Source organism: Electrona antarctica (genome assembly GCF_951216825.1).
Source record: "Electrona antarctica genome assembly, chromosome: 1".
Classification (NCBI taxonomy): domain Eukaryota; kingdom Metazoa; phylum Chordata; class Actinopteri; order Myctophiformes; family Myctophidae; genus Electrona; species Electrona antarctica.
In genome coordinates this window covers 27,382,761-27,402,120 of record NC_136806.1, presented here as the reverse complement: position 1 = coordinate 27,402,120, position 19,360 = coordinate 27,382,761, and the positions used below count along the sequence as shown (strand labels likewise).

Here is a 19,360-nt window from a genome sequence, read left to right as displayed (position 1 = left end):
GTGGGTTTCATGGGAAACTATATCTATAAGACTCACGAGAAACACAGGCTCAAACTGACAGTAGTAGACAAAGGTGAAATGTGTGATTTAATTTCAGCTATACCTTGTCCGGAAATAGAAAATCACAATTTGTTATAGGGACACATGGAGTCTGACAGTAACTGGAGGATAAAGTACTGCACTTATATGTGTTGAAAAAGGAACTTTTGGCCTGTGACAGTTTCTGGTGAGGTGGTTGGAGAAAATGGTTTGCTGTCACAGTTTTGACAGCATCTTGATATAAAACCACATCAGGATGTCGTGAGAAACTTAAACTCATCCTTTCTCCAATCACTCTCCGCTGTTCTTTTTTTTAAAATGTTTTTTGTGGCTTTCAACCTTTATTTTATATTTTTTATGGAGGGACAGACAGTAGGCTGACAGGAAATGGGGAGAGAGATGGGGGGAAGACATGCAGTAAAGGCCGTCGGGGTTGGGAGTCGAGCCTGCGGCACACTGCCAGACTGGATTACCAGCCAAGGTGCCTGGACCACTGAGCCGTGGCCCAGGCCACTCTCCGCTGTTCTACCAGTCCTTTTGTATTGGGGGAGGGCATAGTGACGCGTTCGGTAGGATTTTGGTTTATTTGGGCACCATCTTGCTGCCTACATGTAGGCTAGTAAGTAGTAATAGGATGCTAGGCTACTTAACTGCCAGTCTGTAGTTTGTAAATTTGCTTGTCAGTGACGCTGGTGTGTATACTGTCACTGCAGTACACCATCTTCCATCTCTCTACTATCTTTGACATGTCACAACTCTTCTACTCTATGGCTCTGGATCGACGGTGGTATCATTATTCGTCGTTAGAAAATGTTGTCGAGTGGCCTCCCCTCCCCTCATGTCAAAACACTTCTTAATGTTTACATCTTACTTGACAAGAAGACATGTGGACATATCCGTATGGAACCAGGGAGAGGGGAAAACACCACGAGTGATCAGTCAAACGTGTTCTCTCCGCAGTAAATAAATATTCTGTCAGTATGCGATCTGACAATTATTTTGATTACACTGTCATGCTCGTTTGAGGACAGGTAGAGAGCAGAGCATACATGTGTTTGGGAATGTTGCTGAAGGTTATGATATTTTTTCAGCTGACACCCAAATCAAAGAAACCATACAGCGTGTATTTAATGATTTGATATCTCCGACAGTCAACACACTGCAAGGCTACAATGGAAGCATCATTCTGACGGCCTGCGGTGGCATGAACAAGTTAGGGTATAAACTAACAGGGCAGACCCATTACTGTTGTGGATCAAAGTTATGTTATTTTGTCATCTCATCTGACACCCAAACCATACAGTGTTTATTTAATACCATCTATAATGGTATATGTTTCACAGTGAGGCTGGAAAATGTAGCCTCGCAGCCTACTACTATAGCCTACTAGCCTACTGGTAGGCAGGAAAATGGTAACCAGAATAACCCGTTCTGAGTGAAACTCCTCCCTATGCACTGGCCCTATAGGCTCGGATAGTGTTTAGACCAGTAACGGTTGCTCAAAGTGGGGTCTGGCAAAATGAGTTAATATAGCCTCAAAACCAGTTCATCAAAATGGCATTTGTGAAAATCGTATCATATTGATGTACTCACAAGTATAGTAATACAATACAATACAATACAATACAATGTGTGTGTGTGTGTGTGTGTGTGTGTGTGTGTGTGTGTGTGCATGTGCGCGTGCGTGCGTGTCAGATGGTCCATCTTTCAACCACCTGCTACCCGGAGATCACATCCTGGCCATCAACGAGGAGCCAGTGAGCGACGCGCCACGAGAGAGAGTCATAGACCTTGTAAGGTAACATCCATCCTTTACTGTCCCCACAGAGAGGATAGTGTTGGTTGTGGGGATAGACAGAGTTAGTGTGGGGGGCTGTACTGGGGGCGCAATGCTAGTGTGTGTTGGGTATTTTTCTCATGCCAATAAATCCCCTTTTTTAATTTGTGTGTGGTGTAGGGTGGGACGGGGCAGAGCAGGGGAGTCGAAGTAGTGGAGTAGTGGAGTACCGATGTCCTGACCTCACTCCCGCTATACCCCTGGGTCACGGAAGTATTATTTTTTTCTATTGAAAATAGTACTGCAATTATAATTGCAGTACAATAGATCTGACATTACGTCATATAATTGTTCCAAAAATAAAAAATCAGCCCCGTGATTCTGTCAATTCACGACTCGTGTCGTTTATGATATTGAGTTACAATTCTGTGTTTGGAGAAAATGTAATTTTTTTCTTACTCTTTGGGTAAATTTGTACTTTTTCACAGTCAGTTGATGCTTCATATCCATATGAGTAAAATTGCGGGATCTAGCACCAGTGATTTCAGACTTCGGTTCTCTATATAAGGCCCATTTATACTAGGGATGCTCCGATTATAACTTTTGGGTCCGATACCGATCATGGATTCGGCCGATACCAGTACCGATCTTGTGCGTGAGGGGATTTTAAAAAGGCTAATAATAATAATTATATATATATATATATATATATATTATTATACTGTGACTGGACAATAATCGACTTTTCTGATTATTTGGCAACGTTGCAGTGACATTTGCCTGATTTTAAATCAGTGGTCAATCTATCGGAGCATCCCTAATTTATACTTGTTAATTACAGGTACGAATGGAACCTCTCCCTCCATACTCTGCGTTCATTGTATGCATCACACTACACATTGTCTCAATGCTTACGGATCCGTATGGTGCAATACCACAGGAAACCATGGGGTCAGTAGTGACCATCCCCTCCTCAGAAGGAGGATGTTTTTGTCAGTAGTGACACAGCGTTGTGGGTGATTGTGTAGATCTAGTGGATGAAATGGTTGAACATTATTTTAGACTTGATGAACGAAGATGTAATCAATGTGTTCTGAACGCATATGTTAATACTGTGCATCCGTCAATATATAACAAGACTATAAATGGGCCGACGATGGGATTGATACTGCTGGTAGGGAATTGGAGGTTATAGAGAGGTTTTCGTGGTGTGTTAGTGTGTTTATAGTAGGGGTGTCACTATTCTCAAAATCCACAATTCGATTTCACTGTATATACTTGATCGATGATGTGACACCCCAGTAGTTTGTAGTGAGGTTTCTGTTGGTGGTGGGGGGGGGGGGGGGGGGGGGGGTAGTGAATTTTAAGTTAGGTTGCATTTGGACAATGGATCCATGTGCAACAGTGCATGCGTGGGCTAACTCAACAGTGCATGCGTGGGCTAACTCAACAGTGCATGCGTGGGCTAACTCAACAGTGCATGCGTGGGCTAACTCAACAGTGGGGAATGAGTCAGCCTGCAAGCTACTGAAGGACAGTGAGAAAATGGCAGAGATTTTTTTTTTTAAACACAGAAGAATGTCTTACAAATACCACGGCTCTTTCTCTCTGTCTCTCTCTGTTTCCACAGCAGCGTTATTATCTAACCCAGTGCACTCTCTCCTGTCTGTAGACGCTGTAAAGACTCTATAGTGCTCACTGTGCTGCAGCCACATCAGGTAGAAGAATACTGCCTGCCATGTCTCTCTGCGTCTGTCTGTCTGTCCGTCCGTCTGTCTGTCACGTCCTCTCTGGCTCCCCTGCTGGTTGTGTGTTTGTGTTGTTGTTGGTTGCTTGCCTGATCTGTTAGACCGATTCTTGTGTAATTTCCTTCCAATTTTCGGGGGGATTAGGAAAACTATACATTTTTGGAAACTTGATTGTGTGCAGAAGCCTTTAAATACTCCCATCCAGGCCCGGGCGGCTGGTGTAGCCTTCTGGGCACCTTGGCTGTTAATCCAGTCTGGCAGTGTGCCGCGGGTTCTTTACTGCGTGTCACCCCCCCATCTCTCTCTCCCCATTTCCTGTCAGCCTACTGTATACCTATCCCTCTATAAAAATAAATAAAAAAACTCCCATCCATCAACCGCTTATCCGGAGTCGGGTCGCAGGGGCAAGAGTTCAACAAGCAGAGAACTCCAGAGTAGACTTCCATTTCCCGGGCAACGTTAGCCACTTTATCCTGGGGGATCCCGAGGCATTCCAATGCCATCGTGGAGATATAATTCCACCATCTTGTCACCTCCCAGTCGGACGTGCACGAGGACCTCCCTAATCAGCCTCTATAGGAGACACTCAGGAGGCATCTGTACTAGATGCCTGGCATCTAGATGACGTAGGATCATGATTCCATCCGTACTAGATGCCTGGCTTCCAGACGACGTAGGATCATGATTCCAGAAGCTAAATATAAATTGTTGGTGTCAGGAAATCCAATGGTGTGAATTAGAAATCAGTACAGCTGATCAATGACACAGATTTAGGATCTCATCTTAGATTATTTTTTTATTTGAAAAAAAAAAAAGATTCCACTACCTTGTATTTTCTCATTTGTTATTCTCAGAAGTTTCCAAAAATCTATAGTATTCCTAATCCACCGATAAAATAACGTTTACATCTGGACATAGTGAACTGGACTGGTTTTGTCTATTAGGAGGCAGGGATCATTAGCGCTTATGGGATCCATATATATACCTCCCTGGCCCGCTGCTGTTCATTGGAATATTGCATCCATCATCATCGTCATCATCGCGCACGCCATTATGCGCCATATTGGCTGGGACAAGCCATGCCTCCTTAATGCATGTATGCTCCATGTACTGTATGTCTAGCATTTGGCCTCTCCAGAAAAGTATTTTGTCGTCATTAACCCGCTGAATTCCAGGCCTATTTTCAAGCAGTTTGGCTTGTTGGAAATGTTAGACATGTAGTTACAGTATGTTATGATATAAATATGATATAATATAAAAAATGAGAATCTCAGGAACTTACATAATCAGGCATATGTCTTGCAGTGGAGTTATAATTTTTGTCCGACATACATACCCCCAGCGGGGGGACATGCATACCGCCAGCGGGGGCCATATGTATCCATGGCTATGTATGGGATTCTCCTGGACCTGGGGAATCCCAATGGCACATCATAATTAACTGGTTCATTGAGTCTCTCTTGTTTAGTTCTGCAACACCCTTGCAGTATATCATACCTGCCATTACAGCCAATCACACTCCACAACATCCTCTTTTGTTATTTCTTGGATTATATTTGTTAATATCTCGAGCTTGGTTTATTTGGAGACAACACAGTCTCTCTTTTTGATACTGGTTGTGGACTTGTGAGCCTGTCGCAACAAATGTCTTGTCTATTTTGGTTGTACCAAATGGAAGCTTGTGTGTTTGGCTTTGTAAGCATTTTTTTTTTTTAGGCTACTCACAATTGAATTTGTGTTTGACTTGGTAGCGTAGGGGTACGGTCAAACATTTACGATCGAACGGGAGTAGCCAACAAATGCTGAGGTGTCAAACTGCTTCGCTGTTGTGCGAGGTTCATCATTGTTGTCATCATTTGCCGCATCACGTGATGTGTCAAGGCACCGCAACCAGAATCTCCACCTCTTCACTTGCAAAGAATGGAAGTGAACGGCTGTTTGGAAGTGAACGGCTGTTTCAGTCACCCATGTGTTAGCCTGCTCCAGTGTGATTTCTGGTCTAGAAGGGTGTATTCAAATTTCCCAGTGAAGGGGGTGCCCGCCCTCTCCTTCTCTGGTGACTGACGTCACCAAGTTTGGAGTGTACCCTCTGCACTGTTGTTGGTTAGCGAAATACAAGGTTCACTCCCACACCTGCGGTCCCAGAGGCTACACATGTGTACCCTAATTGGGTTCGTTGGAGTTACAGACAGACAAACAGACAGACAGACCTTTATTGATCCTTCAGTTCAGTTGTCACGGTAGCTTTTGTGTTGGTATTACAACAGGATTTGTGCGGTTCTGTTCTGATATACGTTGCATTTGATTAAGGCTGTTTGTGCTAAATCAAGCAAGATAAGGGTAAGGGTTTGGGAGACACTTGAGAATATGCCATTTGAGAATATCTATTTGTTCAATTTGTATGGTCGCATTAATTTTTTTACAGTCAATGGCGTGACCTTAAATTTATTTTTTTAAATCCTGCTCTGTTTTGTCTCTACAACTCTTTGTGGGTTTTCTTGTGCCTTTTAGATTTAAAGGATTCATTTCTGATTGTTTTCTCTTTCTTTTTTCGCATTGTTGTGGATTCTAGGAAGTGGCCATACACACTCGCTCATGTTACCGGTAGAGGTCAAGTTCTGCTCTCGGTGTAGAACACTAGTTGTCAAACGTGGGCTCAGGGACCGGACCCCCAAGGGTCCTTGAGGGGAGTTCTAGGGGGTCCTCAAAACCAGTTTAACCACGAAAACCCATGTACATCTGTTACAAAAACAAATCATGAAAGAATGTGAAACATTTGAAATATTTTTTTCTGGAACAAAATATTTTCAGGTGGGGTGTCCCTGGCACCAAATATTTTCAGATGGTGGTCCACAGACAAATACAAAAAAATAAATTAATTTGGATGTCCGTGACAGGAAGAAATCATGCTTCTATCATGTCTGTGCTATTAGAGGCAAATTAACTTGTGCCTCTGAACTAAAGTAGTATTTTAAAGTAGAACGGTAGAACCATCAGTAGTATTTTAGGTATTGGAAAAAGAAAATGTAATAGTAAACACATTTGGAGTTTTGCTAAAGAGCTGATCAAACGTTTAAATCTATGGTGTTCTTTGGTGGATATTACCATTTACGACAAACTCAACCATTTTTCTGGTGACAGATACTGCCCTCCTAATATACGAGGTGCCCGTGTTTTTTCAATTACTTTTTCATAATGGAAAATGAGCATCAGCAGCCTGGGCATCAGGGAAAGAAAAGTAATTGAAAAAACACGGGCACCTCACAAAGGACGGGTGTTTTCGATGAATCTAACATGGTTAAAATGGAGTTTGAAGTTACAATGGGTAATTTATTTTGTATAGGAATGGGACGTGGCAGTTAAAATGAATACCAAATATCTAAATACTGTATTGAGCAACTTAAAAGTTTTTTTGAAAGTTAGGTGAAGTATCCCTTTAAAAGTTGAGGAAAATTAAGACATTGATGAATACATAATTCATAAAACAAGATACAGAATGGGGTTGAGCACACGTCTGTTCCCCAGAATGACATTGGTGTGTGATTATGAGTTAATGTAATTGTGGGGATATGTCCTGCGTTTCCGGTTAATGGAGTCTAATATCATAATTATGCATTCTTTTTTTTCCACATCGCAAATGAGATGAGTGACTTACAAATGTTACTTACAAATGTAAGTCACTCATCTCATTTGCGATGTGGAACGGTGCCAACAAAATGACAATAGATAGGTCTACTGCACTATCGTTAGATAAAGATTATTGCAATGTGATGCATTTTGTATGTGATTTTGTTATGGTCCAAAGGTACAGTATGACAGGAGATACAGACGCCCCTAAGATGCTAAAGTCTGCTTTTGTTCTGACTGCATCCTACAAAAGCCCTGGCTACATCATGCATGTCATCCACTCACATCATTGGTTCTCAAAGTGGGGACCCCCCAGGGGTCCGTGGGGGGTGTGTGTGTGTGTGTGTGTGTGTGTGTGTGGGGGGGGGGGGGGGGTTCATGGGGTTTCACGGTCTCTGAGCATGGTTGTAACACCTCTTGTAACACCGTGTTGTCATTGTCTCTCCACAACATTTTCTCCGTTTTTTGCTCTCCAGTCTCAATCTCACAACGTTATGTTCTGGTCCAGCGTTCCCAACCTGTGGGCCGGGCCCACTGGCGTATTGCACAAAATGGCCCCCAAATAATGCGACGGTAGAATCTGTTCTCCTATATGGCAGTGAATGCTGGACCCTGAAGCCAACTCTGCAGACGGGTGCTACACCAGAATATTACATGTAGTGCTCAACATCAGCAAGAGCACACATTGTTACCAATGAGAATCTGTATGCTGGAATATTCAGGAGCTGCCAGCCAGCAAACTGGTGCTGTGGGAACCAACACATGGGCTCCGGTCACGAGGACGTCCCATACTAACATAATTATGTGGATGTACTCAAGAAAGATGCAGGAGCGCAAAGCACCAACGAGCTGGCCGGATGTATGAAGAACCGGGGATGACAGGAAGCAACGATGGAAGGCTCGTCTGAGGACGACCTAGAGAGAGAGAGAGAGAGAGAGACCCCAAATAATGATTATGTGTGGCCCACTTACAATAATACTCTTGCTGTTTTCCAATTCAATGATAATGTCGTTTTTTCGTTAAAACCTTAAAAAAATGTTTTCATTGTGATACCGCTAAATGTCAACTTAAAGTACTACATTTAGTTCAATTGATCCAAGCTGGAACACAATCAATTGATTAATCATTCAAATAAAAGGAATGCTTTCATGATTTTCAAGTGGGTCCTGAATTATAACATAACAGAGTGATTCTCTGTCCTGAAAGCCCTTTAAGGTGCGTTCAGACTTGGATGGTTAGAGCGGCGCGATTACATACAAAGTCAATGCAAAGACGAGAATTTCGCGAAAGGGCGCAGCGTGACCTGACGCTGCAATTATTTAACCATATATATAAATTGGTTGTTACTGAGGGGGAAATGTCATCTGTGAGCATAAATGGAACTTTTTCTTTTTTTTTTGCAATTTCATAGTTTATAGTCTGGAACCATTTTGTACTTCCAGCCTCATAAAAGTCACATTATTTTGAACTATGCCGCAATATAGCAGAAAACCCATTACTTTGCAATTTTCCCTGACTTTTCCTTTCTTTTCTGTCAAACATTTTATTTCCATGTTTTTATTTTCCCTTTATCTTTTACTTTACTGTCTGGAAAAGTGGAAGCCTGCATAAATAAGAATTTCACCTCGCTTTTAGTCTGTGTTGTGACAATAAAATGTGATTTGAGTTGATTTGATTTTGAACTGTCTCGACAACTAAACAACAACTCTCTCTCTCTCTCTCTCTCTCTCTCTCTCTCTCTCTCTCTCTCTCTCTCTCTCTCTCTCTCTCTCTGTCTCTCTCTCTCTCTCCGTCTTTCTCTCATCCTCAGTCACCTAAGTCTGCCTTCATAAGTGCAGCCACCAAGGCCCGTCTGCGAACAAACCCGCCCAAAGTGCGCTTTTCCGAGCAAGTGTCCATCAGCGACCCGGACTCAGTAAGTCACACTCATTGTGTTTTTCTTTGCTGATATATTGGCCATTATTATGCAGCTGCATAATACGTAGTTGTCAAAATATTGTATTGATGCGTGAGCTTGTAGATTGTCTATTTTATTTTGTACTTAAGTACAATGTTGACTTCTACTCCACTACATCTCAGAGGCAAATATTGCACATATTACTCCACTACAGTTATTTGAAAACTTTAGTTACTTTGTAGATTTGAGTTATTATTACATACATAAACAACTTAACAACATACATTAGCCCTATTTAAAGATGGAGTGCTGCGATTTTTTCCCACCTTAAAACATGATCATCAGGTATTATTATAATATAAGGAGGAAGAACTTTTTCAAAAAAGTGTACAGTATTTGTTAAAATGATGTTTTTATGTGGACACGCCCACCAGTTCATTAAGTATGCGTGAGTTTAACCTTAGCACCACCCACCTAATCCAGTCCCTCCGTCCCCCCCCTTACAAAAGGACTGCCCAATTGTTTACAAAATGGCAGAGGGATGACAGATTGGTGAGAATCCACCATATGTTTCTGAACCAGAATCTGGTTCAGGTGAAGGACAAGGAGGTACAGTAATGCCCTCTTCATTGGTGGGGGGCCATCAGCTGTAATAGGGGTGGCCGTAGCCATTCCAACTGTTTTACTGGGGAATTTCACCTGGAGACCTACATTTGACAAATAATTTGTCATCACTTTATGATAGGAATGGAAGAATAGATGTGTATATTGCATAGATGGCTGCACACATTTGCATCTAGCATTTCCCCAAAGTTCCCTCCTTACAGCCCGTCTAATTATGTCTGTACCTACTGTACAGCAACACAGCTCTGGACAGACAGGTAATTACTAAATAGGAATAGGGTATAATTAATGTAAAAAAATAATGGTATAATTGCTTACAAGACAATGGCCCGGTTTCCCAAAGGATGGGATGGTGTTTCACATGCTCAGTTGCCCTCTAGGCCGCACTATGTCCTTTTTTGGGAAACACTGTCAAACACAACACAGAAATACACAACCTAGACTATAGCACAGCCATACCTGTCCTCATTGCGCACGTAAGGCCTCCTGCATGAATACACAAACCTGTTTCCCTAAAGCCTCTTTAGCCTACACACACCTGTCGACATGTGGCAGTATTAAAACCATTCACAGAGAAATGTGTGGTGCGAGTGGTGACTCATTTAAATATAAAAACTTTGAAATTAAGGCCTACTTCAGCATCAAAGAAATTAAATTGAATTACATTTTTTTAAGAGTGAAGAGAGCCTACTGTCAGCTGTCCAGCAGTCCAAATATTATTAAATTAAATTTCAGAATGGTAGACCTCAGGCCTGAGGCCTACCATACCAGGCCTCAGGCCTACCATTGCGTGGCACATCTATGCACGGAATGTCTATGTTCACAGGCTTCATGTGCGGCCTAGAGGGCAACTGAGCATGTGCAACACCATACCTCTTACACCATGGTGTAAGAGGTGTCCTTTGGGAAACCGGGCCATTGACTATCCATTACATCAGGGACATCATTCATTTAGCATCACTGCACACATTTTACTACAATGTGTGTGTATTCCTTCAACCTGACATTCCCATTTAACTTGGCTATTTATAATTTCCATAGTCTACATCCCCTTAGGTCTACTTGGAAATGGAAATGTAAGCTACAGTATATTACAAAAGTAAAACATCCAACTATATATGCTCTCATATTATATGCATTCAGAGCCATCTACACCACTTCTGCCCAGTGCCCACACAACACAGGCACAGATAATTCGTCTTTTATTATTATTATTATTGACAAACAGTTGCTTTATGTTATGTAGCCTAAAGGCTCATTCATAGTCTGGATTTTCGGTGATGAGGTGACCACCGAACTACAACATGACGCCACGAGCCGCGGTGAAGAGCAAACCACCGCCACCGCCCCAGCCCTTCTCTCTGTTTTGACTCACCACCGCTCAACGTTATTTCAGCTCCGGTGGTCAGCTCACCACCGGAGTAGTGGTCACCTCACCACTGAAAATCCAGACTATGAATGAGCCTTTAGCCTGCCCTACCCTAGCTGGCAGTTGCTAGCTCTGACCCTGGCTGAGATGTCTCGAGTTGGTCCAGCCCACGTCAGTAGGTTCTGTCGGTTTAATGTTGAATTATTACCATCTGAACATCGTATGAAAAATCTGAAGGCAGTCGCGGTAATCTACATGTGTCTGTTGTCCCGACGGGCTGAAAAAACACATCGACAGGCTGAAACAACCGTTTAAAACGTTTAGTTATTTGGCACACTGTGTTGAATTAACATGAAGGCTCGTCCCACATCAAACACAACTCTATGTAAACGCCGATGCACGTTCACGACCAGCACCGCCTGTGCACGTTGAATTCAACACAGACGGCATAACAACCCGATTAAAACATTTTCTTCAACGCATCCATTCATTTCTTCATGCCGTCGTAACAACAGACACACACAGGTTACTGCTCCTACCGTTACATTTATAATACAATGTTCAGAAGTGATCTTAAATAGAAGAGAAAATTAATCCTGCAGCTAAAGGGTGGGGGTGTCACAGACAGACAAAGTGATACGACGTGCAGTCAAACCGATACTGTTCACCCGCGAGGTGCTGCCTGCTGCTTTCTGGGCATTAATGACGATCGATAAAGAACACCCTCTCGTGTAATATTGCTTATTTCATCCATTGATCACGCCTGCTGTCAAATGGTAATGTGTCAAAATCAAATGACTGACAGGCTGCTGTCGCCTGTCCCAGTTTGGTACAGACTCAGAATACACACGTGGCAGCTCCGCCCACAGAGGTTGTCGTATTTAAAAATATATATAATGAGGGGGAGGTGCGTAGGTGCGTGCGATAGTTATACATCACACTATCAGTGTTTGTTTCATTGGCCCATTTCACTGTCAAGGGTTCAGCCTCCAGGAAGAAACCCTAAATACAAAGGGAATATACCATTGCACATAAAACGACTCCAGGGTGTCTAATGAAGTACTGTCACCTCATAAACACATGAAAAACTGGAAAAATACAAACATTGTGGCACTCTATCTTTAAACTTTGCTTATTTGAAAATAACGGGGGCACGGTGGCACAAGGTCCAGAAGGTCCTGGGTTCGATTCCCGCTCGGGACGCTGTGGGTGCTGACGGCGTGTTTCCTCCTCCTCCTCAGTGCCCATACCCGAGGCGGGGTTGGCGAAAGGGCCTTTCTGTGTGGAGTTTGCATGTTCTCCCCGTGTCCCCTAGGGCAGGGGTTCTCAACGTTTTTGGCTGGGGACCCCCGAAAATGATTTGGCAACGTCTCGGGACCCCCGCCCCCTCCCGACCCCCAATATAAATTGTAAAATAATAGAGACAATACACCATAAATAAATACTGAAACCAGATATAATCATTAGGGAAGGTGTATGCATGTACTATGTGTACTATATGTAAACTCTTCATTTCCATTTTCCAGCCATTCAGTTGCATTAAAAAAAAAAAAAAGAAAAAAAAAAAAAAAAAAATTTGGCGACCCCCCGAGGGGTCGCGACCCACGGGTTGAGAACCCCTGCCCTAGGGCAGGGGTTCTCAACCTTTTTGGCCGGGGACCCCCGAAAATGCTTTGGCAACGTCTCGGGACCCCCGCCCCGCCCCCTCCTGACCCCCAATATAAATTGACTGCTACAATAACCTTAATAATAGAGACAATACACCATAAATAAATACTGAAACCATAATCATTAGGGAAGGTGTATGCATGTACTATGTGTACTATATGTAAACTCTTCATTTCCACTTTACAGCCATTCAGTTGGTAAAAAAAAAAAAAAACCTTTTCTTTTTCTTTTTTTTGAAAATAATTTGGGGACCCCCCAAAATAATTTGGCGACCCCTCGAGGGGTCGCGACCCACGGGTTGAGAACCCCTGCCCTAGGGTAGGTAGGTACTCTCACAAAAACATGCAGTAATCCTGGTCTCTAAACTGCCTCCCCCTGGCCAGCCGGGGCGCCTGTTGGAGGGGAAAGGAACTGGTTGGAATAACGTGTTCCTTCCACGCGCTACGTCCAACCAGGGAAACTCCCCCCTGTCAGGTGTAAAGGAGCAACTTGGACACACAGGCATGAAGGAAGCATGAGTTCAAGTCTGTTGCTCTCCCCATGTCCCCCATATATGGGGACTAGGTTGGCGGAGGGTGTGTAGAGCCCAGGATCACATTAGGATTAGATAATTGACACAGGGGTGAAAAACTGAAAAATGGGTTACAAAATCGTGGGATAAAAATGTAAAGACCTAAAAGCTCACAAAGCCTCGCGATTCGACATGTTATGAGTTTGTCCATCCATTCATCCATCTTCAACCGCTTATCCGTAGTTGGATCTTGCTATAGAGAGTATGCGCATGCTTAAAGTGAATGGCACATCGAGTGGCAAATCGAGTGGCAAAGCAACAGGAAAAGTGAGTTTAACATTGTTTAATGTTGTTTAATGCAATCAGATAGGACTTTTCTGTTTGGATGTATGGGCTGTCAAAGCCAGAAAGTATTTTTTTCATTAGGCATTCCTGCATAACTTCCGGGTTTGATGATGATGTCACGCGCATACCCTCTATTCACTATATCCATTTCATCTTAATGGCAATGAAAAGCACAGTTTAGGACATGTTAAGGATGGCATAAACACAATTAACTTATATAGTATCAAAGCTAGCATGCAGTAGCATTGCATATCGAGACTAGTCACTGACAGCACGTGCCGTGCTCACATGGTCAAGGTGCAGCCAACTTCCGGCCCCCTGAGCTCCCACAGACTACTGCCACCTCCTGAGTTATTTCATGTGATCTGATCTGACAATGTGCCGTCGGCCCGACAAATGTGCTGAACTAAATCGTTTTTTTTGTTCGCCTGACTGACTGTTGTAATCTGAAGTAGTCTGTTTGGTGTAGACCTTAAGGCTTTATTCATGCTGTGTTGCGATCAAAAAACCCTGCTGGGTAAGACGTGTTCTAGCTGATAACACAAGCCTAATAATAACAGAAACCTCATCATTAAAAAGGGAATCATTCAGGGCACAACTTTGACATGTTCTTGTAATCTTGATGTGAGGGGGGTTTGAGCAAAGATCCACAGGTGACAGATGGAGAAACGGATCAAAGCACTGTCTCCAGCACGGCTCTTTAATGGTGTAATTTTTCATTCCTCCTCACGTCTTCAGAGTATAATATTGAAAATTCATTAAAACAAAGAAAAAAGAAAATGTAACATCGATTTTTGTTGAAGTTTTCTTCTTTTGTAATAGTGAAAATAGCTCTGTAGATTGGTTAAGTTGTGGAAATAGCTCAATAGATCGATGGTTCTCAACCTTTTTAGGACCACAGTTTATTATTAGTGATGCACCGAATATTCGGCCACAGAAAATATGTTCGGCTTTCGGTCGAAAAATATCACCGAATAGTCAAAACACCGGGGTTACCTATGTGTAGCCTAATGTTTTGTTGTGATGACGTGATCAAAATACAGCTACAGGCACGGCACGTCGCGCACACATGCCTGGCTGGCAAAACACGTATCAACAGATCAACCATGTTGTAGCCGGTTGATATACGGTATTCGGCCAACTGTATCCGATATTTATGTATTCAGTTTTGGCCAAGAATTTCCCTTTTGGTGCATCCCTATTTAATATGCATTATGGGCCACCCATGGACCCCCATGATATCATTGTATACTCTCGGGGCCCAATCTACACTCAGTGTTAATTTAACTTTACTAGAGCATACTGCAGTGGCGTTTCCAGGAATTACATTTTGGGCAGGCAAGATGTGTTAATTGTCGTCTCCCCGCGCACAATCGTAGCACTAAAGGTTTTCAAAGAAAACATCTGCCAGACGAGTAGGATACAAAGGCTGAAACATTACAATGGGTGATTGAGGGTCACGTTCTACCGCAACGGCCAATCAGCTGTCCACTAATAGTTCTCAGGTCTTGTTTTTGTCCTCTTTTTTTCTCATTGTATGGATTTTGGCCAGGCAGAAAATGGATTTGGACAGGCGGACGCCTGTCCTCGCCTTATTATACTGTACAAATGGAACAAAATCGATTCCATTTCTACACTCTGTGTTACAGATCCATATGTTGGTCCCCCATGTTGAGAAACAGTACTGCCAACAAAGTGTGACACAGTGTGGCTATTTCATGCTGTCATTTTGTTCCCCTCCCGCCTCATATTTTGGTGCAACCCAGACGACTAGCACTTTAATAGAATGAAGATGAGAAGCAATGGCTCATCATCGTCATGGACCACCATTTCCCTGCTAAGCCCTGGATTCATCCAGCATGTCGTTATTGCTACCCATGGAAGTCCGAGCTTTCCAGGCAAGCTACCTGTCAATACGGAATACAACCAGCAATCAATATCACGCGCGTTGCTAATGCCCTAGATCTCAACGGGATCAACCCGGTGTAGTGTTTACAGTGATATAAAGTACTGTTCTGCTTCAATAGAAGTAGCAATACCACAACGAAACATTTTCTCTCTTACAAGTAAAAGGCCTCTGTTCAACATTTTGACTTGAGTAAAAATCTAAATCTGCAAAGTTAACTAGCCTATAGTAACTAAATCTGTCAAGTAATTGCAGAGTAAAAAGTACATTTGCTTCTGAGATGTAGCAGTTCAAACTTGATGGAAATACTCAAGTAAAGTGAAAGTACCTGATACTTAGTTACCTCCCACTACTGCCCTGTGTGAGGGTTTGATTATAGAGGAGGGGGAGTGGTCCCTTTTCGCCAAGACACCACACCACACCAGCTCAATTAATATTTAGAGTAACGAGTGGGGGGTGGACTAATTCCTCCTCCTCCTGCCCTGATTCCGTCTCGTAGTTGTAACTCTCATTGATCAGAGGGTCTGAAGCAAAAGACACGTGGCACAGCATGGGGCAGAGACGATAATGGTGTCAGATGTACCCAGCCCACAGTGAAACGTTTAATCACAGCTATCCCTCCCCTTCTGCTGACTGCCATCGATCGGGATGAAGACCTTCTTATCAGTGCGGGCCACCTAACCCGCGCACGGACGATTATCGACATGGCAGCAGAGAGAGAGAGAGAGAGAGAGAGAGAGAGAAGAGACAGAGAGAGAAGAGACAGAGACAGAGACAGAGACAGACAGACAGATTCTCATAACACACCATTTCACTGCGTGTCACAAATCGGCTCCATCTCAACCCTCAGCCTGTGTGCTCGCCGGGCTCATGGCGTTGGCTGGTAATGGGAAATAGATCGACTCTGTTAGTGGCGTATATTCTCTGTGTCGGGCCGGCTGAATGCTAAGTCACCAGGAAAACACACTAGTGTGAGCACAGTGCTCTGTGTCAACCTAAGGTCCATTTGACAAGACCTGTCCTTGCATGCTGTGATGCCGGTTTCCTTTTATCCCCCAAAAATACCCCTGTTGTTCGATAAAATGGTGACATGAACTGTAAATGGTGCATTTGTAAAGTGTCTTTATCCAAAGCACTTTACAATGTGCATTACATTCACACCATGTGGAAACCATGCAAGGCACCAACCTGCTCATCAGGAGCAGTTAGTGGTTCAGTGTCTGGCTCATGACACCTCGACACTAATGCATGGAGAGCTGTAAATCGAGTACAGTACAGTACAGTACAGTACAGTACAGTACAGTACAGTACAGTACAGTACAGTACAGTACAGTACAGTACAGTACAGTACAGTACAGTACAGTACAGTACAGCAGAGGTCCCCAACCGGGACACGTGCCACTGGTACGCGAGAGGTTTCCCCGTCGTATAAAAATCCATTTGAAAACACTGAGAAAAGAGAGAGGACAAACACCAGACCTGAAGTCACCTGATGGCCGTTGCGCGTAGAGTGCGACGCTCAATCACCCATTGGAATGCAAATGCTTGCCTTTCAGCCTTCCTTTGTATCCTACTCTACTCGTCTCTTTGAAAACGCTTCTGATCGTGCGTGGGGTGGCGGGGAGCGGACGGACGACGACACACCAAACGGCGGTGAAAAGTTGCCTCGTCCGTTCACTGACTGTGATTTATAAACGCCAGCTTGGAGTCAGTGTTACTTCCATGTTGCGTAGCACTGTCCAATCCTTGGTATCTTTAGGCTACCGTTCATGTATGCTCTGCGGGCAGCAGCAGCTGTAGGCTATTTTGTCACGATCGCGCTAATGAAACCAAACGCTACACGGTGACGGTACAGGATTATTATTTCATGTCAAAACGAAAAGATGATATCCAGGTAAAGTAGTGGTAGAGTGGTAGAGTAGTAGAGCTTCAGGCAGGGCTACCTGACACCAGGGTCTTAATGTCTCTATGGAAGAGTATGGAGACCACCTCCAACCACTGTAGATGTGCTAGTTTATTATAGTGGTTGGAAAATTACCACCATATTATACCTCATCCATGATGCTATACATCAAAAACCTATAGTCACATTTTAACTCCGCTCTAGTGATCGGAGAGGCCTTCTGGTTCCTTTTTCCAACTCTGAACTTGGAAAGGCTGCTTTCAGCATTGGTGCACCTGATTATTGGAATCTCTTGCAACAAGAACCTAAACTGGAATGGCTTATAGCATCAATTGGCTATTTTAGGAACTTACTTAATAACCGTGTCTTAACATACTCTACCATATACAAATGTACTAGTTACATTACATTAGCATACCATAACCCTGTCCACTTGACGTGGCGTGGTTTAAATCCTCTGAGAAATCATCTCAATAATTGTTCAATAATGTATATATATTATCAATGATTTATCAATGATTTACCCCTCCCCCCTAGAATTTACTATTCTATATCCTATGAATAATTCATTCATTGATCTGAGTCTGGGAATCAGAATGTCCCTGCATGGTTCACAACCCAGCCACGGTCTAAGTGTCCCTGAGCAAGCACTTGCTCAGGGCACATTTTTCAAATTGTCCCGAAGAAAGACGTTGACCTTTTTCTGGCTTGTTCTCTCACACACGCACGCACGCACGCACACACACACACACACACGCACACACACACACACGCTGTGTGTCAAAACACTGCTGACAGAAGGGCTGTTGTTCTCACTGTGTTTTCTCACCTCTCCATCTCTTTCAGACAATGCTCAAGGACGATTCCTTGCTGCTCATACCAAATGTGTTGAAGGTGTTCCTAGAGAATGGACAGATCAAGTCCTTCACGTTTGACAGCCGAACCACTGTTAGGGTACGTATTCGCCCTGTTAAGGGTATAGAACTGTATTCACTCCTGTAGTCAACATTGTACTTGAGTACCAAGGTATTGACATCAATACTTAATTGAAGTGCTCATTATGCAGAATGTCAGAATTTCAGAAGTTTTTTTTCCAAGGGTGTCAATTTATCTTTCAAAAAGTAGCAGATCTAAAAGAACGTCCTTATTAATGACATACAACAATGCAGAGCGCAGACAGAGGAGTCATTACTGCATGTGACTCTCCTCCTCCTAGACTCATTAACTTCACTCTATTAGATTTCAGAAATCTTTCCTCTGCAGAAATGGAGCAGGCCTTTAAAGAGAGCCTGTCAGCCTAATACAATGGAATTACAGTACAATACTGTCGCTATCGGGTGGAAACCTTGTATGTCCGCAACAGTTACTTTTCAGGACATGGAGAAACAAATAACCTGTCTTCCAATGAATCCAATGCAGTTATTTTTTTTTTTAAATAGACGCTACAGGAATCAGTCAGTGGCTCTTATAGATGTGTGCTCTTTGGTGATACAGGTAGGATTATAGACATACATGTTTTTTTTCTTCTCCAAGGTAGTACTGCTTAATTCCCAGAAGGTGCAAAATGCAGACAGAAATATGATGTACAGTATTTTATGAGCAATTATTTGTAGTTATTAGTCACAAGCTGTTACTTATTATTGGTTCAATATTTCTAAAATCCCCAGTCACTTTCACTTAAAATATATTTTATCTCTGTCGCGTGGAAACACCATATGTCTAAAATTGTTACTTTTCAGGTTTCAAATTCATAAACAGTACTCTTGATACTTTAGTGTGACGCTGTAGTACAATTAAGTATGGCATTCATTTATGAAAAAAGCACAAAAAGTTAAAACATGGATATACAGTAAGAGGTTTCTGCCTGACAGAGACGATAATATTGTTTATTAGCAAAAATAGCAGATCTACAGGGCACAGCGTGTCGTGATGCCATGCGTTGTGA

General features: G+C 42.9%; 1 protein-coding gene across 1 annotated transcript in view; it reads left to right on the top strand.

Moving 5' to 3' along the window:
- The window catches only part of frmpd3 (FERM and PDZ domain containing 3), a 103,731-nt gene that overhangs the window by 60,485 nt on the left and 23,886 nt on the right, over positions 1-19,360 (top strand). The window contains exons 5-8 of the mRNA XM_079502277.1: positions 1,735-1,837; positions 3,489-3,534; positions 9,003-9,107; positions 18,262-18,369. Of these exons, the coding sequence (XP_079358403.1) occupies positions 1,735-1,837; positions 3,489-3,534; positions 9,003-9,107; positions 18,262-18,369 (362 nt within the window). The remainder of the gene's footprint in view (positions 1-1,734; positions 1,838-3,488; positions 3,535-9,002; positions 9,108-18,261; positions 18,370-19,360) is intronic.